The sequence below is a fragment of the Polypterus senegalus genome, chromosome 1 (assembly GCF_016835505.1).
Source record: "Polypterus senegalus isolate Bchr_013 chromosome 1, ASM1683550v1, whole genome shotgun sequence".
Taxonomy (NCBI): Eukaryota; Metazoa; Chordata; class Cladistia; order Polypteriformes; family Polypteridae; genus Polypterus; species Polypterus senegalus.
This window is the reverse complement of record NC_053154.1, coordinates 69,172,953-69,198,320: the sequence shown is the minus strand read 5'-3', so window position 1 is coordinate 69,198,320 and position 25,368 is coordinate 69,172,953. Positions and strand designations below refer to the sequence as shown.

General features: G+C 36.1%; 1 protein-coding gene across 6 annotated transcripts in view; it reads right to left on the bottom strand.

Annotated features, from left to right (window-relative positions):
* pogzb (pogo transposable element derived with ZNF domain b) overlaps positions 1–25,368 on the bottom strand; it is a 187,406-nt gene that overhangs the window by 57,405 nt on the left and 104,633 nt on the right. For all 6 annotated transcript variants that reach the window (XM_039750228.1, XM_039750237.1, XM_039750266.1 and 3 more), the window contains 8 exons: positions 24,719–24,816; positions 20,650–21,011; positions 17,640–17,794; positions 17,117–17,217; positions 14,753–14,899; positions 13,109–13,243; positions 7,987–8,201; positions 2,600–2,740 (listed from right to left, as the gene is read on the bottom strand). In XM_039750228.1, the coding sequence (XP_039606162.1) occupies positions 2,600–2,740; positions 7,987–8,201; positions 13,109–13,243; positions 14,753–14,899; positions 17,117–17,217; positions 17,640–17,794; positions 20,650–21,011; positions 24,719–24,816 (1,354 nt within the window). The remainder of the gene's footprint in view (positions 1–2,599; positions 2,741–7,986; positions 8,202–13,108; positions 13,244–14,752; positions 14,900–17,116; positions 17,218–17,639; positions 17,795–20,649; positions 21,012–24,718; positions 24,817–25,368) is intronic.

The following is a 25,368-nucleotide window of genomic DNA, read 5'->3' as shown; positions in this document are numbered from 1 at the left end:
TTAAGTGTCAACAATACATAGTAAAAGAGGCAATCAGAAAAGAGGCAGTGTAGAGAATGGACTTGAGAAACTGATAACTCTAAGATGAAGAAACATGCCTCTAAGGAAAAAAAGCAGAAGGTGACTAGTAATACATATAAACAATAAATACAAAAAAAACAAATACTTAGCCAAAGTTACATGCAGAAAATGTTAAATATCAGATACAACAGAACAGTTAAAACACAGTTAAATATAACAATAAATGATTTAAATAAAAAAAAAGGGAAAAAGACTTGAGTAATTGTGCAAGGTATTTTAGCAATTCCAGTCACCTAATCACTACATAGGTAGACCATATATATATATATATATATATATATATATATATATATATATATATATATATATATATATATATATATATATATATATATATATATATAAAAAGTTCATGAAAAGTGTGCCTGAAGTTGAGGCAACAAGTATATCTGAAAATAAGCTATGACAGACTGATCTCCATTGTTCTGTAGTTTTAAAATGGCTAAGATAGGTATTCCAATTTCTTAAGGTTAGTTTATACTTTAGCATCGCGCCTATACTACAGCTACGCCATAGTCCACGTTACCTATGGTGCATCTACGCCATTGCCTGACGAGCACTTCCTCAAAAATGTGACCACATGTTGCATCGATGCGAACACTATGCAGACCCCTATGACTCTGATTGGCCAGTTTGGTGTCTACTTATTTCCTGAAATGCATTTCAGCTCCTCACCAGTTTGAAAGTTGACAAATTTATATAAATGAATGTATATAAATGTCTTTGAGGTTGCTAATCTAATACCGTGTTTCATCTGTAGAATTACAAACAAAATAATTTTTAAATGTCTTTACAGTGTGTTTGAGGTTGATATTGTGCTTGAAGATATTTTTTGCCAATATGTTGTTTACCAAAAGGAACAGCATAGCAAGTCATCATTTCAATGATTTAGACCAGATCATATGCATCTTTCACTGAAATGGAACCATAGACCATGACAAAAGTCACAAATGTGTTCTAAACAGAGGTGGGTAGTAACAGCCAATAAATCAACTGAGAATGATCGGACCCGCACATGCAAATGCGACTCGCTCCAATTACCTCATTAACTCCCCGCGGTCATTAAATTGTGCCCTCGGAGAGTGACATGGCTATATGGATTTGAAACTGGCCTTTTTTTTTGAAGCCGCGGACCCGCTACACCACAAAGTGCATTTGCAGTATTATACTGTCAGTGTACAGGATATCTCGTCACAGTAAGCAGTTTGCACTGTTCAAACATACATGTTACCTACTGCAGGTATCAGCTTCAAAAGCTTTGCTGTGAAAAATTTTAATTTGGAACTCCGTGTTATTTGTGCATCTTTATTTTGTAAAGATGTTATTTATTTTTACTCATTTTTAAAAATTTATTATTTGGAAATAGCAGAATTTGCACATTATTTTATATTTTTGTCTGTCTTATTACAACATTTCTAAAAATAAATAATTTATTATGTTCAAATAGTTACTCAGTACCTAAGTAGTCTTTTCACCAAGTACCTTTTTACTCTTAATTGAGAAAGTTTTTGGTGGACTACTTTTTACTTGAGTAATATTATTCTGAAAAAACGCTACTCTTACTTGAGTACAATTTTTGGCTACTCTACCCACCTCTGGTTCTAAAGAAGACAGCACACAGGCATTAGTATACTTCACATCACCACTTCTTCTGACATACTGGCATCCACCCATGAATCAAAAATATTTTTTATTTTGCCTTAATTTTACATACTAAAATCTCTCCTGCTTTTTTGTATTTCCAAAATAATATTTTAACCTACAACACATCCTACTAGTCCATTTCTTTTAAGGCTTCTTCATGTTGCTGAAGCATGTACTTTGTTATCAAACGACTCTGCCATGCACTCAGCAAGCAATTAACCAGCATTAACCAAGTCTCTACGCTGAATTTTACTATACATATTTTTGACATCTAGATAATAATCCGAACTTTATTAAGAATTCAATGCCTAATTCTTCAATTAATTCTTAACTTTTGTTTAAAAGGTATCAGACATAAAAATAATGATTTTAAAATACTGAATGAAAGAACAAAGTTATGCTTTGCTATAAAAATGCATCAAAAATGTTTTTCCCTACCTTTACTCAAAATTGCAAATCATTTCTTCACATTAATAGTTCTGTAAGTTACAAATCCCTTAGAAATATACACCACTTTAATATCACATTCAATTGTCTTAAAGCTGTACTTTTATTACATATTTGTAAATGTATTTGTGTAATAAACGGTCATTTTCTTTTAAGCACTAAAGTTCTGCCACATGACTAAATCCATTAAAAAGCTGAAACAGCATGTGTGGTATAAGAGCTGAAGATGCCAGGGTCTTCAATGTTACAAATGGCAAATTTTTTTTACATTCATCAACAACCCTTAGTTAAAAAATGTGTTTCTCAGGAAACACAGATGCATATTGTCAAGACATTTTGGGTTACTTTAAGTTTATCCCTGTTATAAAATCAAACATGGTTGCCTCAAGAAAGGAGGCTGAACTTTTTACATGCTGCTATGACTCACTTGATCATATGATTGGCATAAGCCCTGGAGCAACAGGTGCTGTAGCGACACAGAGAGCAATGAACAAATGTTGGGTAGTGGTTTGGAAAGTCAGGAACATCAAAGCTGCACTCTAAACAAGTTTGTTTGCCAAGGGTAATCCTGCAGAAAACAAAACATTGCAAAAAGATTCAGTAAGCAGGAGTGTAAACAGAAAAAAAATCCACTGTATGTGCTTACTACATATTATTAGATAGATAGATAGATAGATAGATAGATAGATAGATAGATAGATAGATAGATAGATAGATAGGTAGATAGATAGATAGATACTTTATTAATCCCAAGGGATTATATATATTATATTATATAAATATAATATTAATTATATTAATAATATTATATTATATAAATGGAACAACAAATGAATACTGTATTTAATGCTTGCTGAAAAAAAAATGTCAGAAACAAAATTTCAGCTCTTCATCAAGTGTGTGTCTGAACTGGAGGAAACAAGAATGATGGAGGAAGAACAGTATCAGAAACTGGGGAAACAAATGCTGCATTAACATGGTATAGCAAACAGAGAAAATAAATGCCTGTTGGTGGAAAATTTCAAATGAATACTTTTGAGTGCAGCTTAACTTTGCTACCTGAACTTTCAAAGCTGTTTCATAACACCATCCACCATAATTCAATATATAACTTCAGATCTCACTACAGTGTGAGAAAGCCAAAAGGCCCAAACAGGTACCCAGCAGAACACATTAAAAAGTTTTAAATCTTTCATTGAAGGTACAGAACACAGCATTCAACTAAAAATTTCAGGTGTCAATCATGGTTTTTCCCAGGGAAGAAAAAAGACACAGCGTAGTGTGTGTTCTACAGATCAGTGTTTCTTCTAAATATATCAACTCCTGATAGAGTAGAGAAAATACACAAATTTTGGATTACTATTTGATGTAATATATTTTCCTGCAGTATCAAAGTCTCCAGAGGTTCTACTATCTATGTGGATTAAGTTATTCTACTCTAATCCAGAACCTTTGGTTTGTATGAATTATAAAGTCTATTTAGATTGGAAGATGGAACTACACAGGATGTCTATTACCTCCAATGTTTTTTGTGAATGTTACAGAAACTCTATTTATGTTTAAATGCAATTAAATAGAAAAGGGATCGTAAGAGATAGGCTTTAAAAAAAAATCTGATGATATAGTGCTTTCATTACCACTACAATCCATACTTAATCTGTTAAATTAATTTCATACTACATGTCAGAAGACTACTTAGAATACTTAGAAGTACGTGTATTTTCCAAAGGTCCTACACCTTTTTTTTTTAACACAATTACTAAATATACTGTATTAAATCTTTTTTAAGGTTAGACTCCGCTGTAATTACGTTTGTTTGAAAACAACCTTGCATTTAGCAGATTACTTTACAGGGACCTAAAACATAAGGTACCACAGTACAACCTACTTCTCTTATGGGTGTTTATATGTAAGGATACTGAGACTTTGAAGATGTGAACCAACACCTGCATGACAGTCCCATATAAATGAGAAATTAAAACACATTATCTCCTTAATATCTTCTTGGTTTCTCCTTGGCAACATTGAAATCATAAACAGATAAAATGGAGACATTTTCTTTTGTCTCCTGCTTCTCTGATTTTTCTCCTAAATACTTTACCCCAGTATTCTCACAAGTGTCTCCTCTTGAATTTCACCGGAGGAAACAGCAAAGTCACACAATGGGCTCATATCTTCCAAGTAGCATCTTGAAATTGTTTCTAGTTTGAAACTATTTGAATTGTATGCTTAGTAATATATGGTGAAAAGTATGGATAGTTGTTTGTGTAAATAAAACACTTTACCAAACTGTAGTCCTTGCTTCTGAATAATACAGGTAGTCCCCAGGTTATGGACATCCGACCTACGACTTATGAACAGCGCTGCAAGCGGTGGCTGGACGGAGATTGGGGGGATTTTTCTGCTCGCGCAGTGTAGTGTCGCTCGGGTGGCTCCCGTTGGCAAGCGGTGACTCATGGTCTATACTCACCGGGGCAACAGCTATCGCTCGTGTGTAGGACGGAGGCTTGATGGGGCAGTTTGCTGCCCGACCACTATGCCGCTGGAGCTACTGCTCCTGACTGGACACAGGCTGGATGGAGTGGAGGGGGGCTTCTCAGTGCCCGCCCACCAAGAACTGTTCTTGGTGGGTGGCTGGTAATGCTGCAAGCAGTGACCCGGTTGTGGCTGAACTGAGGCCATTACGGGTAAACGGAGTGGCGGGGGGTAGCATTATAGGGTGGCTGCCTGTTGAATGGGGGCGGTGGTGTGCGATTCACTACCTGCCTTTGGCCACACCGTGTTCGTTCTTGGTGGGCGGATGCTGCAGGCAGCATACTGTGGTTTAGGTGACTGTGTGGTGCCTCGCTGCCCCCATTTATTCTCAATAGCAAGCCTACTTGTACTGTTACACACAAAACAGGAACTTGTCTCTTGTCAGTACATCAGACGTATTGACAACGGGTGCCTTCCTGCTGCGATAGCGTGTACAGTGCTGTGCAGAAGAGCTCATCTTAACCTTTTATCTTCACCCTTCAAGAATGTCTCTAAAACACAAATCTGATGCAAGTGCTGGTGATACAGTAAAAAAAAGAAAAAACATCACCATTGAGAGAGGTGAAACTCCATCATTCATTGGTAGAGCACTTGGTTACAGTCGGTCAACAATTGCATTTATTAAAATAATGTACCTGTTCCAACTTACATATAAATTCAACTTAAGTAAAAACCTACAGTCCCTATCTTGTACGTAATCCGGGGACTGCCTGTACTATTAGTTGCTCCGATTTACACTGCTGTTTCCTGATTGGATTATACTCATTCTGGAAGAAAAGGCAGACAATTTAGGACTGTGGCTAAGATTTTGAATTTCAAACACTGAGGTTGTGTGTTCAGATCACACCACTGACACCACTGTGTGACCATAAGCAAGTCACTTAATCTGACTGTGCTCCAATTGGAAAAACAAAAGAAATGTATCTGACTGTATCTCAAATGTTGTAAGACAACTTGGATAAAGGCATCAGTCCAATTAAAAATATGACGTCTTGAAAAATATATATATAAAAAAAAACAAGATTAGAAAGAGACCTCACAAAATATAACATGCTTTTCAAACCAAATTCTCAATTTTGACTCCATGTACCTCAGCTGTATCTCATGTCTCCTTTTTGTCTCAAGCTGTTGGAATTTTAGGAGAAAGATCTGTGACAAAGTTGACTCTTAAATGAAACAGAATTGAGAATCTCCATGAAGTCTCATGAGACATCAAAGATCAACTTTTTGGTGGTAACATTTTCCTATCTGGCAAAGAGACTACCTCGATCACATGTTGAAACACCTGTATGCTATAGATTTAAACACATTATACCATGAAGATGCAAGTCCATTAGAACAACCTACAATCATGGCCAAAATTATCGGCACCCCTGGAATTTTCTCAGAAAATGCATTATTTCTCCCAGAAAATTGTTGCAATTACAAATGTTTTGGTATTAACATGTTTATTTCCTTTATGTGCATTGGAACAAAACAAAAAACAAAGAAAAGAAGCCAAATCTAACATGACGTCACACAGAACTCCAAAAATGGGCCGGACAAAATTATTGGTACCTTTTCAAAATTGTGGGTAAATTGTTTTATTTCAAGCATATGATGCTCGTTTGAACTCACCTGTGGCAAGAAACAGGTGCTGGCAATATAGCAATCACACTTGAAGCCAGTTAAAATGGAGAAAAGTTAACTCAACCTTTCTGTTGTGTGTCTGAGTGTGCCACATTAAGCATGGAGAACAGAAAGAAGAGCAGAGAATTGTCTGAGGACTTGAGAACAAAAATTGTGGAAAAATATCAACAATCTCAAGGCTACAAGTCCATCTCCAGAGATCTTCATGTTCCTTTGTCCACTGTGCGCAATATAATCAAGAAGTTCACAACACATGGCACTGTAGCTAATCTCCCTGGATGTGGACGGAAGAGAAAAATTGATAAAAGACTGCAACGAAGGATAGTCCGAATGGTGGATAAACAATCACCTTCAAAACATATTCAAGCTGTTCTGCAGACTCAAGGTGCAACAGTGTCAGCTCGAACAATCCGTCAACATCTGAACGAAATGAAACACTATGGCAGGAGAGCCAGGAGGACCCCACTGCTGACACAGAAACACAAAAAAGCCAGACTGGAGTTTGCCAAAATGTACTTGAGGAAGCCAAAAGCCTTCTGGGCAAACATCTTGTGGACAGATGAGACCAAGGTAGAGCTTTTAGGTAAAGCTCATCATTCTACTGTTTACAGAAAACAGAATGAGGCCTACGAAGAAAAGAACACAGTACCTACAGTCAAACATGGTGGCGGTTCTAAAATGTTTTGGGGATGTTTGGCTGCCTCTGGCACTGGATGCCTTGACTGTGTGCAAGCCATCATGAAATCTGAAGACTACCAAAAGATATTGGGGCACAATGTAGGGCCCAGTGTCAGAAACCTGGGTCTGCGTCAAAGGTCATGGGTGTTCCAGCAGGACAATGACCCCAAACATACCTCTAAAAGCACCCAGAAATGGTTGAAGACAAAGCGCTGGAGAGTTCTGAAGTGGCCAGCAATGAGTCCGGATCTAAATCCGATTGAACACTTATGAAGAGATCTCAAAATTGCTGTTGGGAGGAGGCGCCCTTCAAATCTGAGAGACCTTGAGCAGTTTGCAAAAGAAGAGTGGTTGGAAATTCCAGTTGTGAGGTGTAACAAGCTTGTTGACGATTATAGGAAGCGCTTGATTTCAGTTATTTTTTCTAAAGGGCGTGCAACCAAATATTAAGTTGAGGGTGCCAATAATTTTGTCCAGCCCGGTTTTTGAGTTTTGTATGAAATGTCAGATTTGGCCTTTTTTCTCTGTTTTTTATTGTTGTTCCAATGCACATAAAGGAAATAAACATGTGTATACCAAAACATTTGTAATTGCAACAATTTTCTGGGAGAAATGGTGCATTTTCTGGGAAAATTCCAGGGGTGCCGATAATTTCGGCCATGACTGTAGACAAGAACAGACCATTCAATACAACAAAGCTTGTCAGTCCTATGCACTAAATTCTTATAAAATAACACCAAGTCAAGTTCTGAAGGTCCCTACTGTCTACCATGCAACTTGGTAAATTATTCCATGTGTATATGGCTGTCTATGTGAAGAAAAACCTCCTCATGCTTATGTGAAATTTATCCTTACCAACTTTGCAACTGTGTCACCATGTTCTTGTTGAACTCATTTAAAAGTAAATCTCAATACACTATACTAAGTTACAATGTAATGCAATAAAGAATAAGCACATGTTTCTATATTTACCTCTTCTCTTGAAACTTAGCTAGAAGTTCAAACATTTTGCTAACAGATCTCTTTTTATTGATGGGTTTCTGCTGAACAGCATGGGTTGCAACAGGCTCAGCTGGTTTTGGAGGTCGGTTTTCAATCTCTGTTGTCTGTGGTGGCAGAGGAATAGGTGCTGGGTTGCTGGGAAGTGTGATGGCTTTATTTGGTACAGCATAAGCTCGAATAGTGACCTGAAACAAAGCATAACCTTCATAATTATTCAGCATCTATATACATGTTTATTTATACTCACATTTAATATTTAAAATACCTTAACATTATCTATCCACATTAGTCGAACACAATGACTTCTATACAGAAGAGTCTTACTTTGTAAGAAAAACACTAATATATTCAATATACAATGCAAATACATGCAGTCTTTTTTTTTCCCCAACAAGAGTTAGCATACTAAATAGGAGAGAAATTAACTGTGCAACTCATTGGATATTTTGGGCAGAGGACATTTCCTGGCAGTGATTAGCAGGTGACCCTGTCTCTTCAGGGACCACCCACAAAACACAAGTAACATAAACATAGCACAGGTACTAAAACCAAAGCAGACAATAAGCAAAAGTAACATTAACATACCTTAATGATGCCAAATTGAACAAAACAGACAGAAAACAAGACTCTGAACCCCAGCCAGTGGAGAAACACTGGCTGAGATATAACAAAATTACATTGGGGTCAATCTTAATAAACTGAAAACATCACACTAACCTATAATTACTAAGCAGTTGCATACTAAACTTAACTTTTACTTAAACTTTTAAGTTTAAGTTTAAACATGCTTAACTTTTAAGACCAACTTCAGTAAACTTTGTAGCTGAGCTCAGTTCACAAAATTGCTCTCCATCCATTCAATTCAATTAATTCTCAGTCACAATGGACAACAGCTGCTTCCCTCTAGAGGGGACAAAAGAAGTGCCCAACTTAACCCTATTCTTTTTGTACTGTATTTTAAGCAATTTAGTACCCCACTTGAAATAACTGAATCGTATTAAAACTCTCCTGAATATAGTCTAAATAATATCAACACTATGTACCTAATCTATACATTTGTTTCTTGAAAATGTGTGGTAATATTTAAATAAAATTGCTTTATAGTCATACCATATTTACTGCACTAACACTAGAATCCCTGCAGCATATGTGTCGATTAGCACAAGCAACCTGCTGTCCCATCCCCCACCTTGACGGAGCTTAACTTGGGCAAAAAGTTCTCCCAGCTCAAGCCAAGGCTCCTTATCTGTGTGTGAGTTGACTGGAGTTTAATAGGGTAAATAATACAGTGTATCATTATTTGGAATACATGCATTTTATGTGTGTTCTGTGTCTACAAAGATCTAAATAAGTGTAGGATGAAAGGAAATGAGAGGCAAGAAATGCTGAACACATACCTAAAGCAGAAAATTTTCCATGTTATACTAATAATGATGTGAAGTGTAAAATGTGTGAAGACTATAGTCCAAATATTAAATAAACATGGGTGCTTTTATCTATACAAATAAAAGGCAAAGCCCTCACTGACTGACTGACTCACTCACTCATCACTAATTCTCCAACTTCCTGTGTAGGTAGAAGGCTGAAATTTGGCAGGCTCCTTACAGCTTACTTACTAAAGTTAAGCAGGTTTCATTTTGAAATTCTATGCGTAACGGTCATAACTAAATCCTACTTACGTACATATATACGGCCATAGCCTGCAGCTCGGTTGCCGTGTGAGGTGGAGTTGCGTCACCCATCACCATGCCTCCCACGAAGTTGGCTGCCTGCCTATATTGCCTCCCCCATACGCACGCTTCCCACGTAATTGAGTGCCTGCCGATATAAGGCCGTCCGTCAGCAGCAATCCAATAGACACGCTGCCGCTAGGAGGCGTTTGTCATGCCTAAGACGAATACGATATTCGCGAGATACAAGTTTAGTGAGAAGACGCAGGGTATAAACGAGACTTTTGACCACTTTGTAACAGAGTTTGCTGGTGAAGGACTGTGCTTATGCAAACAAAGATGAGATGGTCAGGGATAGAATAGTGTTTGGCACAAACTCAGCAAAAGCGCGAGAGAAACTTTTAAGTGCCGGGTCTTAGCTAACATTAAATAAAGCTGTGGACATTGCAAGATCGCACGAGATAGCACAAGCACAGCTGAGAACCTTTGATGCATGTACTCCGAGCGGCTCACATGAACTGACTGTGAACGCAGTACGCAGACAACAAGCAAGAGCTCCAAAGAGCGCTGAACAAAAACGCATTACACAATTGAGAAGGCAGCAAAAGAATATGAAGCGAGTGACGCATACAAGCATATTCATAAGTGCAGCTACTGCGGAAACAAAGCACACGGTAGAAAAAGTCAATGTCCAGCTAAAGGAAGACAGTGTGAAAAATGTAAATCGAACCACTTCGCTAAAGTTTGCAGGACTGGGAAAGGTAAACCCGTGCATGCAGTGTGTGATGTCTCAGATAAAGAGGAAGATGAGCTGTTTATTGATGCAGTAGGAAAGGAACAACCCTCTGAATCTGAACAAGCCTTTGTAGACATATCAAAAGGAAAGCAAGGTGTAAAGCTTAAAGTTTAAATTAAGTTCATAAACACGCTGCCACTAAATATTTGCAGGCAAATCCACAACTTAATACCAGGAATGCCTGTTAAACATCTTAGATTCACGAGTACCAATTTGGGTAGTGAACACTTCGATGAATGAAACCTGTTATCTTTACAACGGTTGACAAACACGGAATGTAACTTCAACACAACACATCCTCCCCATATGAACCTGATTGAAAGAAATAATGATAATCAAATCTTTGATGACTGCAACACTCATAACAGTGACAAAACAATTATACTGACAATCATGTTACGTTATTTTTAAAATGTTTCCTTTGCTTTTTCATAACTTCTTTAACACACTACTTCTCCACTGCGAAGCGCAGGTATTTTGCTAGTTCAAGAATATAACCAAAGTAAAAAAAAAAAAGCATTTGATTTATATGCTGCTGTCAATTATTTGCAAATCCAAGCTCAAATGTCAATCGACAGGGAGTTGATAAGTATTCTTGAATGGTGCAGAGGTAAGAACCGCTGCTTTCTAACCCAAGGGTTCTGGGTTCAAGACATACACTTTCATACATGAAAACATCACTATTTTAAAATGCTATGTCATTTGAACATGTTTTTTTTCCCGATCTTGCCTATACTTCATGGCATAGCGTTTTCAAATAATGACGTTTTCATGTATGAATGTGTGTGTGTGTGTGTGCCCAAGAGAGGCAGAGACAGATTTGATTACATTCAAGTGGTTACTAGAATATACAACAAACACTTTCATAAAGATATAACTAAACAAGTGTGCGTTTATTTAAGAATAAAACTGAATAACAAAAATTGTGACAAGAAAAAGTAAAGAGATTCCCAGATGATATGATTCACCAGCGTTTGTGTGTCAGCTTATATTCCTTCAACGATGTCTTTTACAGGTAGCAAAACTTTACACCGGTTGTTACAGATTGAAATCAAAGGCTTCTTTTTGGGCGCTAACACCATCAGCATGACACTGCCAGATCTAAACACAAGCGCGATGAATTGATCACATGCTAAAGTGGCTATAGCTGTAGGTCCCATTTTATTTTATAGTTCCAAGCAGAATTGCATTGCAGCAAGTCTATTAGCCAGTGAAAGTGCTGTAAAAAAGCTGTTATGTTGTTACGGTCCTGCCTTTGTCCAGTCTGATAGCAGTCACGGGACATTGTATCGTTGATTGCCGGTGCAACAAATAGTTCTGTGCAGGTATCAGCCACAGCACCCACTGTGGTCATTGATGCTCTTGTGAATAGAATGGAGATAAATGCCAACAACTCAGAGAGGGGGAAGCAAGTTCATTGTACCAAGTACAAAACTGAATAATAAAAAAACCAAGCGGTAACTTTTACAAGTAGCCAAAATTTATATCGGGTGTTACAGACTCAAATCAAATGTATGTTATTATATTATAGTAATAATAATAACAGCAGCTCACTACTCAAAACGTGGAGTGCTCAGTCTCAAACCCGGGACCTTTGGGTTACAAAGCAGCGGTTCTTACCTCTGTACCATTCAAGAATACATATCAATTCCCTGTCTATTGACATGTGAGCTTGGATTTGCAAATCATTGACAGCAGCATATAAATCTAATTTTTTTCCTTTGGTTATATTCTTCAATAAAAGCATACATTTAATATTTGAACTAATATCTTCACATATTATACACTTCAAGTTATTATTAGTATTCAGCATTTATTGCCTTGCATTTCCTTTCATCCTACACTTACCCAGATCTTTGTAGACACGGAACACACATGAAATGCATGTATTCCAAATAAGGATATACTGTATTATTTACCCTATACAACTCCAGGCAGCTCACATGCAGATAAAGAGCCATGGCTTGAGCTGGGGAAACTTTTTGCTTGAGATGAGCTCCATCAAGGCAGGGGATGGGATAGCAGGCTGCTTGCTGCTTGTGCTGATCAATACATTGTCAAAAGAAAAGACACTGATGGAGAGGTGCAAAGGAATTTAAAGTGGGCTGGGATTACGCGTTTTTTCCGTATGCTTCAGGGATTCTCGTGTTAATTATATGCATATTAACAAAAGTGTGATCTGGTAACAATGTTTAATACCAATCTTACAGTTAACATAGAAAATTAAGGACAATATGGAAATTGGGATACTCAGATTAAACTTTTAATTTTTATAAACATTAAAAATGTTTATAAAAGTTCTTCAGAAACACTGTTCTTTCTCTGTCCTGTGGACCAATAATCATTAAAACACGAAACACAATGGAGTGGGGAAAGACAGTTACAGAGCCTTAAAGCTTCTACAGCAGACTCTGACTTACTCTTCAAAAACTCTAACAGCAGTTTCCCCTCACACACAATAGGCTCATTCTTGCATTACCATGCCATCAAAACTCAAAAGAATGATGTAAACAAGGTGAGGGAACTCGATGACTTATGGGAACAAAAACATTTGACTTTAGGGAACTGAGTAATGAATGCAACTAAAATGAATAATCTTGGCACGAACAAAAAATTTAACTTGTACCTTTGTTCCTGGCCTGAGCCCCTCTAGTTGTCTTGGTTTGCGGAAAGTCTTGTGATGTTGTAGTTTGTGTTCAATTTTGTCCTTGGTGAACAGAAATTGCAGCCTGCACTTATTACAGTGGTAAATACTTTTCTTCTGGAAAAGAATATATTTAGATCATTAGTTAAAAATAACAGGATTATTTCTCTCTCTGTTGATTTAATGACCATTTTCAGGGTTCCCACATCATGTCACAAGTCAGCATTATTTTATGACCTTTTTGAAAATATGCTGAAAATTACTTCCTGATAACTTGCATCACATACAAGGAATATGTTTATTTTATACTGTTCAAGGTCAAATTAAAAAGTGCAGCATTCTTTTCAGTGCCACAGCCATAACTAGAATGAAAGCAATCACTTATATTCCTAAGCTGAATCCAGAACCCTGAAGCCACCAGCACTAATCAATTACATCTCCTCAAATGAATGATTTGTAACTGTACAATGGTCAGTACTGTGTCTTAGCAGCTCAAGGAATATGGGAATGATCTTCCACCTTATCAGAGTTCTATTCAGAATTTGTCTCTCTTTACTGAATTTGTTCTGTCTGGGTATAGCAGACTCCTCCCACATTTGAATAATGTGTATTCAGCAGTTTCTGAATTGGCCATTACAACTGAGAACAGATAAGTTCATGAATGAGCCTGGCATGTTGATGTTGCATCTGGTCTGGACCCATATGACCACTATAATGACCCTAACATTATAAGAAAAGGGCTCTTCATCTGCCTCTCCCCAACATGGTACAGGATTAAACATGTGAGAAGTAGTTTTTCTCATCTTTTCTTTCACATGCTATAATACAATGATGTACTGCTTTTTGTATCCTGGAACAATAAAATGATTGTCTTTGTTAACCAGAGATGCTTCAGTTGAATATAGAGTTCACTCGTCACACTATATGCACAATACACATACACACACACTCCAAACTCTTTGCAGAGTGACTTTACAAACATTAAAAAGAAATCCATGGAAGTAATATATAGATGTAAAAGATTGCAACATTTTTTGGGAAACTGGAGCAATGCATTTTTTGGTCCTTTGGTACGTAACAAACAGATTCATTCAAACAGATAGTGTATTGGAAATGTTACCACTGCTACAGATATTCCTATAGAGAATGCTTTCTACACAATTAAATTCAAATTTAGGGTTCAATTCAGAATTCACAAACTGATATAATCAAAAAAAAAACAGAGCAGCAAGAAATCTCCAATCTCATCACAAATATCTTACCTCTAATGAGACTAAGGGGAGCAAGAAATACAACAGTAACTCTAATGTTATAGGCTTGTAAAAACAAAACACAATGCTGTCAATCACTATCACCGATTGGTCTTAAATACTACTCTCTCTTATATTGTGCTGTCAATAACACATCTACTTTTTCTGAATTAAATGACCATTTCCTATAAGCACTGCCTTCAGACCTTTGTTCCTTCTGCTGGAAGAAACATATAATCTGGGAAAATTCAACACTAAGATCACACCAAACATCAGATTTTTTTGAAGGACTGCAGAACATTTTAGAGGTGCAATTGTACTTTGCTTTTTAAGAATCTCATCTAAGCAAAAACATAAAAAAGCATTTTTTAGTTACCTGGTGCCTCATAAAATGTTGCTGGAATGCATTTACATTCTTAAACACCTTTAAGCAGTATGGACACAACAGATTCTTAGTATCTTCATGCTTAGTTCTGAAATGAGCATCTACTTCAGAGTAGTAGGAGGAACGGAATTCACAAACCTACCAAAAGGAAGAGGAAAAAAGAGAGTTGGAATTTTATATAAAGAAATTAAGAAATTATTTTAGTTAATATTTTAACGAATGCTATTTTAATGATCATTACTGAAGATTTTGAATGACTGTCAAAATAGAACAGAACTTAAGGTATACCAACATTCATGCTGCCCTAGGAAATCTGAAAGCAAACAATTAAGACAGAATACAAAAGGGCCTTTTATTGCATGTAAGAAGCTATAGTGCATGTTCTTATCTGAATAATTCAAACCGCAATAAAAAAGTTGGAGAAGCAGGCTAGAGGTATGACTAATAACTCAAAGGCAGGTTGTTTTCATAATTTAAGAGAGCACAGCATTAATATGTAAAAATTCTATGAGGCATCTATTACAGAAGAAGTGGCTTAGAGTAGATATTGTTCAAGGGAACTGAAAGATTTGTGCCTGCAGTTTCCTAAAAACAGAAACGGTCAAATCAGCTCCTTCACTAGAAACGCAATGAAATGGTGAGGGGTGGGGAAAAGAAGCAGGAATATAATAGCATAAAAAAATAAAGGAAAATTCTGGACAGGTTGCTATGTGATAGTGGTGGGGAAAAAAAGTGAAACTACAGACATTCGGACAGATATTCATACAACTAAATGGGAAGATAATGAGTTTAATCTTAAGCATTTCTATCACAACACTTATAGTAGTTGGATACTACAACTGTGTACTAAATCCTGCTTTAGATTGCTCATATAAAACTAGAACAATTTTTATATTTTGTATGTAAATTGTTAACACATGAATGTTTCTCCATCCCCTTTCAAGACAACTTTCCACTTTTTTTATTCCATGCATCATGGTTATTCATGAATCAAAACCAACACAAATTATAATTTTGTTAGAGCTTATTATAATGCTATTACTTCCTACAATGATTGACTAATAATGGAGCTCACAATATTCAGTGTCCTCCCACAAATGATAAAAGTGTATTGAGCAGTTTCTGAATTGGCCATTATAACTGAGAATGGATATGTTCATGAACAAGCCTGGATACCAATTCAATAAGTAACTGGGGCTGTTATAAGTAGATGAAGACTTCTTCAAATTAATTTTCACATTCCTAAAGGCGTTTGGCAACAGTGATTCAACTCCAAAGATATCTGCCAGAGCTGTCTGAGGAAATAAAATACTTAAAACAATACCAGAGGAGACAACTAATATTCTATGTATCACACAATAAGGAATGAATAGGATAACAAAATCAAATAATTAGTGCACAGTTTATCACTTAAACCATTCTTAATCCAAATTTGAAGAGAAGGCCAATATAATTTTAGAAGATCAAATACATAAAAATACATTTTGACCAGCTGTCACAAACACTAAGGAACGTAAAGACATATTGTAATATTCAACAATATAATAGTTTGCTTTATTTTTTTAAAATTAACAAAAATGCAGCTTAAATCAAAAATAATATGGTAATTTAGACAGACTGTAATGGCAACATGCACAAAGGAGCTGAAAAAAAAACAACTTTCTACAATCTTAGCCACCTGGGTTTACAGCTTCACTAAGCAGAATTAAAAAGGAAAGATTCTTTTTTTTAATTGACACGGTTAATGCTGACTTATTTTGCTTAAATATACAGAGAAAAATCTGCCAAATGCAAACACCCATTTTTCCTCAAGAAATAAAAAATCCACAATAGTGTGCATCTTGAAGACAAGTATTTCCAACAGTAATGTTGAGAATTTAGCTAGCATTCTCACAAAAAGAATATTGAAAATGCAAAAATTTCTCAAAATCAGACTAGGGTTATTAAAGGCAGACTATTATAATATATTTGAATAATGTGCAAAAAATAAATGCAAATTAGTTCAACTGTCTCCAAATACAGTCAAAGCACTCTACATTTAACGGAACTACTTCCCTTTTACATTAAAAACTTGTCTTGCGTGACCAATATGCTCCTAGGCACTACATATAGTGGGAAATCGCATTAAGTAGAATTGGCCCAAACAATTTCTTGTTACTAAGATACCACAAACTTGGTAACATTTATATTTGCTAATATCTATTTATATGGAGTGTACATTAACAGCTTTAAGCATACTTGTCAAAGAATAACTGACACAATGCACTCATGTATGGTAATGCTATTTTGTTGGCATCTAAGCTGCCATACAAGAGGATACAGCAAAAATCCACAAATACACACGTAATATATTACCTGACAGACATATGGCATCTCTCCAGGCTTGTGTGTATTTTTCATGTGCTGCAAAAATACTGGCTCGCTTTCAAAAGCCCACTCACAAATTTTGCACTTGGCTGTAAAGTGGAAGAGATACCAGAAACTCTCAGATAAAAAAGCAAAAATATATATAATACATTACTAGTGTCCTACTTTATAATGAAAATGGCAATTTTTAAAATCACAGTTCCACAGGGTTCCTTCTTAAATAGCATTCAATTAAAACACCTACAAATAAACTTCTAAGGCAAAAATATTGAATGATTAAATGCATATGCAGGAAATACTCAATAAAATTAACAATCTAATTTTTTAAGTTTTATTAATATAACCTTTTTCACATCAAATTCTGTGTTAACAAAATTACATAGAACTCTCTAAACATTAGAAATTATAAATAAAAAGGTGTTCAAAAACCAACAATCTCTTAGACTAACATATTCTTCTTTACTTCAACAATGTACTTTAAATAATAAAGTGTTGTTTATAATTTGCATACTTGTGGACTCATAATGACTGTGGACACTTTCTAAGTGGCACTGTAGCTGGAAAGGTGTTGAGAACTGGCGATAGCAATGTTGGCAGCTTGTGTGAGTATCAACCTCCCCATTCTGTTGATCCAGTTCGACATGGTGCTTCATGTGATTCATGAACCTACAAACAAACATTTTACAACATAGGAAAAAATAAGACCACAGGCCATGTAAGCTAAAGAAAACAATGATAACGTATGCAGTAAATGTAAATAAACAAACATTACACTAACTTCCTCAGTACAGAATATAATGTACAATGGGCAATATGCACAATGAATTCACAAATTGCTTTATACTCTTTCAGAACTGTTAGCAACAAAATATCAGCAGAGTTCACTAGAGTTAAGCAATTATTTGGAAAGCTGAAAGGGTTTTTTAATTCAAGAAGTATCCCACCATGCTGCCCGTCTTGACAGAGGTACAACTAGGATACCACATTCTGAGATTCACCTACATGCATTCTTTGAAACCTCTATCATTTACCAAAGGACACAGGAATATTGTCCACCAATATGTGATAAATATAAGGCACTGGACTAGTGGTACAGCTAATTGCCAGTTTACCATCTAGCGGATCATGCCTTGCCCTGCCTATTATTGATTATATCCCTGCTGAGAAGAAAAGGAAGGAAAGGAAGATCAAGGTAACACAGCCTAGAGCACGGATACCCAACAAGGCTGTTTTGACTGTGTCACATAGGAATTGCTCTTTTATATACATTGTCTAGCTTCAATAAACAATCACTTAACACTACAATCACAGGTGAAAGCACAAGCAAAATAAAAAAGCTTAACATTTTTATTTCCAATTAAAATGATACTACAAAGGAGGACAAAGATGTGTTTAATATGAGAAAAATGCATTTAAGCTTGGGTGGGAAAAAACAGATCAAAAGACATGTTAAACAAAGTATAAAAACATCATATAAAATCAGCAAAGAGCAGAATTTTGAAGAAGGCAATTAGAGACCTAGGAAAACAATTAAAATGACAGAAGCTCTGAAATACCAGACTGCACAGATGAATCCTAAAGGAATACTATACCCAAATGGGTACTTTTGGTTTATCAGTTACTTATCAGTTGTTTTGATGACTTAGAAAAGGATAAACTAGATTATATAACAGATGACTGTATTCTAGTACTAATATTCCTGGCTTTTGGCACTTTTATGTACTAAAAGAGAATTTTAGCTGTGTGCAAAAAATCAGAAGGAAAACCATATTTAATTTGGTCTTGCTCCATAGCAAAGTTATGCAAAGGGAATGTAGTTTCCATTAGGCTGCATTCCCTTTAACTAGTGGTTAGCAACACGGCATCCATTGAAAAGCAAACTTTTTCTAAAGAAATAGAATACAAAAAATTATTTCTAACCCCAAACTCATAACACTTGTATAGCCCTAAAATATATCAGCAATACAGACAGACAGAATGACTACAGCACCAAACAGGCTATGATCCAGTTGTCTTAAACTGTAACTAAATGACACATAATCGGTCATTCTGTTGCCTTCTACTTAAAATCCCTATGTGGGGTATCCATAGACCAACATATTCAGTCATCCTGGGACATCAATAGTCACAATCCAAGATAGACTACAACAATTAAGGCACAAACCACAATGGTCAGTACAAAATTGAGTAGTGAATAAATTTTAAACAATTGGTGTCCAAGACAGAACAAACAAAAATTATCCATAAAACAGTAAAGACAAAAATAAAATAAATATATAAATAGTTCTATTAAAGATTAACTTTGTCTTCTCCATTGTGCTATCTCGCCCTCATCTCAGACATGCTCAGCTATGCAAAAGCTGTCAGCCACTCAGCTTTCTGGCTCTAGCCACCTTTTGGTTGGTACCCACTGGGACCTTCCTGCCATCATGCTTCAGAGTCCATAGATCTTTGAGCCCACAATCACTCCTGCTTCGCAACTCACCCAAGATGATCTGCCCTTGGAGCACAGCTCCCATTGGTCAACTGTGGAGCATCCTAACTGCCTTGATCGTGCTCCCTCTCATTTTCCATAGGTTTTATCTTCAGAGTTCTTTCATTCCGTTTCTAAATCTTTCCTACTCAGACCTTTTCATTACCCTATGAGTATAGGTGCCATTAACGATCTGTGGGGCCTTAATGAGGAATGGTGAACCGACTGCGCTATTACACGTAACAAGCAATTATCCAATTTCCCCTTTAGGTTCTCCAGGGTCACAGGGCTTTCCTGCCATACAAATACAGTCGGAAGGTCTAAGCTGCACTATTCTGTTCAGACCTTCTGCACCTGCTCCGTCATGCTACGGACTCCAGGCACACTTCACCATACAAACTTGTGTTTAAAATACACATTTTAAATCAGAAAAAGAGACAAAGAAAATATTGAGTATATTAAGCTTTGTTTTAGATAAATAAATTACTAAAGAAATTAAACAATATGATAACGTAATTATGAGAAGTACTTTATTTTCTTTAATGGTATATATTAAGAAAATATTTTCTGTACATATTTTATTAGTTAAAAAATATGTATTTAAAGGAATTATTTCATTTTAGTATTTTTATGGTCACTGAAGAATAAGCCTAAAGAACTTCATTCTGCTAATAAAAAAATGTGGCCTACAGTTTAATTATAAAAATACCAAAGCTTTCAGATTAGAATATAGGACTTTGATGTTTCTGGTTATGTAGGAGCTTCACACAAAGTTTTTTAAAGATATAAAGAAAAAAAAGAAAGAAAAAAAAAATCAACTAATCAAATAAAAAAAATTTGGAATTGTTCTCACAAAAGGCCACTTCAGTAAACATGAAACCTGTGATCAGTACCAGCCATTAAAAAACCTGATCAGAGCATCCCTAATTCTGAACAAAACAAAACTAGACCCATTTAGACTGGCTACAAAGTAACTGTTGGCTTTAAGGAGGATACAAAGGTTAAACGGGGTTTCAAAAAAAAAATAAAAAATTCTCAAACTCCATACCTAATATTGTTTTTCAGCTTCTTTGAACAGTGCAGGCACTTAAAAGTAACAGGATCTTTAGTTTCACGAAAGGAATGGGACATTTTTCCTTCATCAGTGCCATAGTAGAAGTCATCTACCAACATGATCAACTTGCCCTGGGAGTCCGTTCCGCCACTAACCGCATCTACACCCTGCATGGGTGAGGGCACAGGTGCAGGAGATGAGGTGTTAAGTACTGGCATTGACTTTGGTGAGGCCTGAGGTGGAGTCTGAGCTTGCTGCTGGACTGGCCCTCGGCTTGTTGTGCTGGTCGGAGCAACAGCTGTTGATCTAGGAGGTTCTCCTGCTTTCAAACCTTGAATCAGCTCAGGGCAACAGAACTGTACAAATCAAATCAGAATCACCGATATTACAAAACCTGTTAAAATGCAGGGGGATGAAGCACTGAATAAACTTTAACTGTTTTCTATGTATTGCTTTTTCTTAATGTATTTGTTGAAAGTATTTTATAATTTACTAGCTGATTACCCAGTGGCTTCGCTCACTGAGGGCAAGGGAAAAAAATAAAATGCAGTATTTATAAAATGTTTGTTAATTACCAGTTTTATTTTTCAACAAATAAAGAGCATTTACAATAACATAGAAATCAATTTAAACAATATTATTAACATCATTATCATATGAGAATATGAAGTAATATATAAGAAGCACATTGCATATAAATATAAATTATTAAACAGTAAAATATTTTGGTAAAAGAATTTCAACAACATAAGAAGTGTATAAATTATTAAACAGTAAAACATTAACATTCAAGGAGGAGAGATACATTGAGCACTACTGCAGTGCTTTCAGGTAAACTACATTTTTTGTTTGCCCATTAGGTGCATAAATGTATAGTTTTTTTGTGTACCCACCCGAGAACACGCTACATATAACTGACCGAGGGAGAAGCATGGATTTTCTAAATTGATTCCTACAACTTTAAGGGATTGGCCTTGTGCTCTATTTATTCTAATTGCAAATGCAAGGCGGACCGAAAATTGCAGCCTTTTGAAGTCAAATGGCATATCCCCAGGGATAAGCGGGATAGGTGGTATGAAGACTCTATTCCCTCTACCAGCATTTGTCAAGAATGTCGCCTCAATGACATTTGGCATTAATTTCGTGGCATACAATTTTGTGCCATTACACAGTTTGAGAGGATCTAAATTCTGGAGTAATATAATGATTGAACGAACTTTCAAATTTAATATATGAGGAGGTAGACCTGGTGGCTCTAATGAATTTAAAAATTCAGTTGGATAATTAACTGCTTGATTCAGGTCCATAATAGTATCAATAGATTTATATGTAATGCATGATCCTGGGAGCTCTTGGAGGATGGTGTTGTTAATTTTATAGACATTATCGTTTTTTGGCGCAAGAATTGCACGTTCGCAAAGCCATTGTTCTTATTTATAATTAGTTGGAAGATTTGGAAAAACTTTCCGTATTATTTCATGTACTGACGTAACAACACAAAGAAATCAGGTGAAAAGGAAATCAATCCTGAATGAGAGTCTCAAGGGTATTTCCCATTTCCAAGACCGAGTAGCTGCTTCACAAAATTATCTGCCATGTCAACACCGAGAACACGCACCCTCATGTTGGTAGTAGGGGTTTTTGTTTCAACATGTTTCCAAATTGTAGATGCTTTTAAACACACATTGAGTTCATCCGCTGGTGTCCCTCGTGGAATGACCGGTAATGTTTGATGAAAAACCTCACATTATTTTGCTAGGATCTCTGAGATCTTGCATTTTTCAGTTCAAGGCTTCATAAGCTCTTTTATGTGCCATGATGCACTCATCCCAAACTATTATCTTTGAATGCTGCAAGACTTTTGCCTTTCCAAAGCCCTTGCGTATGTTGCAAATTGTATTTTTGTCGTGAGCGAGGTTTAATGGCAATTGCAATGCCGAATGTGCTGTGCGGCCACTATCTAATAATGAAGAAGCGATTCCCAGACGCTGCAGCCAGAGCTATGTCACCATTTGCTTGTATCTCAGCAATATTCAGGTTTATTAAGAATGTTTTTCCTATTCCTCCAGGAGAATTAAGGAAAACAACACCATCATTTCCTTTTTTAATCAAACTCATTATATGATTGAATACAGTTAACTGGTCTGGTGTTAAAAGGGGTTTGTTCGTGGGTATAGGTTGTCTTAAAACATTTACATCGTAAGACCTTTCTCTTAAGATATCCCTATCCATTTCATCTGATTCTGCCCTGTTTGGAGCTGGTAAACCCAACTGTAGTATTGTTTTGCTGCTTATACGAAGACACTTGTCCTCTATTCGTATTAGAGCTTCATTATAAATATCCTGGGTGTAATTTACATCTATATTGGGATTGGCCATCTGCTGTTGACAAAGTATATCCTCACTAAGGCTGTCCCTGTACTTTTCCCAAAGACTTGACGGATCTGATGGAGTGCAAGTTGAAAGATTAATTGCAAATAGATCCCGTAATTGAGGAGCAAAGCGTGTAACAGATACCTCAAGAAGTGTTGTGTCCCAGTGCTGATCATCTTCTAGCAAACTTCACGATAGGTCTCACATATATGTTCATCGACAGTTTTCAATGAAGTAAAAGATGTAGGTCCATGGATCGTGTGGAGTAAGAGGCCCAGGTAGCAGCATTCTGAGTTGTTTGGGTGAACGGTGTATACATGTCCTATAGCATAACTCATTCGAATTCAATCATGCCCTGGAACTATTGCAGCTTGTTTCCTTCTATTAAACCTTTTTGAGGATGCATTCCATGTATAATATCTTGGTACATTAGTATACAACGATGTTCTCGTAAATGGATCCTCCTGACAGAGTTGAAAAAAGCAGTCAGTGTTGTGTTGGGTGATTGCACGGCTACATTATGCATATTGTCTTCATTAAAATATACATGTTATCTATTTTCCAAATGTATACGTAGATATACAACTGTTGGATAAATTTGTGGAAATGAAAACGAAGCAAACGCCATACTGCTTCATTGCTACTAATGTACCGTAGATTCCCAAAAAAATACATTTGGAGGAATTATTAGCCCTCATCAGACAACAGCATTAATGACCCAATTCTGTGATAGATTTGCCCCTGTATTTTAAATTTCGGCATAAACCCAGACTCTTCGGTAGCAGCCGTGGTGCCAAACGATTTCATCTGAAAACACGAATTGTATTTCCTAATGTTCTGTAGAAAATGAGTTGAATGTGGATTTGTGCCAGAAATAAGAGACAACAACGGTTCAGGTGGATGGCTTAAAGGTATTAATTTTACCTTGCCATCTGAACCAACACATCGCACGTGATTCAAATTTAAACTTCTTTGTTTGCCAGTACTCACACACGATGTCCATTTCTCCTATTGTAACTTTTGGATGTAGGCAATAATCTTTTTCAATGTTATAAATGAATCCCTCCATATACAGACCCTGTGTGACGTGGTAGCCTGTGAATACTGCATCCGTCGAATTCGATTCTGTTCAGCACGTTGTTCGGGTGTTTGTGAGGCCCTCAATTGTGATTGTCGTATACGTTGATCAGCGAGCCTTCTCTCTCGATGTGCTTCTGTCTCACTTTCTCTGTGTAACCTGACTCTTTTTGTCGATGCTGACGGTTCCCCAAGTTCCCCAATAAACTGTTTTTTTGGTGGCATTGTGGGTATCTGAAATTTAAAAAAGTGTATTATAATATGTTCTGTGGTCATATGTAATTTCCGTTTCAAACTCGATATGTTCTGTGGTCATACGTAATTTCCATTTCAAACGCTCATACGTAATTTCCGTTTCAAACACGAAAAGAATTTTATATATTTAGATAACACCATTCCCCAAACTTACTCTCAAAACTCACTTTAAAATGCTACTCACTGTGATGGAATAATGAATTAAAAGCAACGAATCAGCAATTCATAAAAAATAAATTCTTTTAATGTCTATGGTGAATGCTTAAATACAGTTAATAAAGGTTTTCTTGTGAGTCAAAAAAGTCTAAATATGTATCACTCAATCTAACACAGTAGTACTCCAAAGAATTTTACTTACACACATATGACCCCTGAGAGCTTCAACCATGCGAAACTGGGCACCACATCGAGGACATATCTTTGATTGAGGCAAGTTGGCTGTTGATCCCACCGTAGCTTAATTTAAAAACAACAACATGTTATTTGAATAGCAAAGACACAAACTTACATGACAAATTAAAAACAGTTAACTACAAAAGAGTGATGTAACAAAATCTGATAATTCTGTGGACATTTACAAATTCCTCAAATTTTCCTTTAATTCTAACATTACCCAATCCTTGAACAACAAACACTTAAGAGGAAAGAGCTGATAAAAAAATGAAAAAAGAAAACAAAAACACAAGTTTTTCCCATAAACACTAAAACTACTGTAAATACTAGTGTATTTTTACAAAACCAAAATGAATAATTTTCTTCAAAAAACTAAATTAAATTCACAAACCTGCTCCAATCAGTGATTATACATTTAAACAATAACAATAGTTACTAAGCTATGAAGTTCTTGATACTATATCACCCTGTGAGCCTCATTTTCTAGTACTTTTTATTAAATTTAATAATCAATTTAAACAAATACAGAACATTCACCTATTTTTTATACCCAATTAATCTATAAAGGAAAGCCAGAGACTTGTTCAGCAGCATCAGACACAAGTCAAGAGGAAA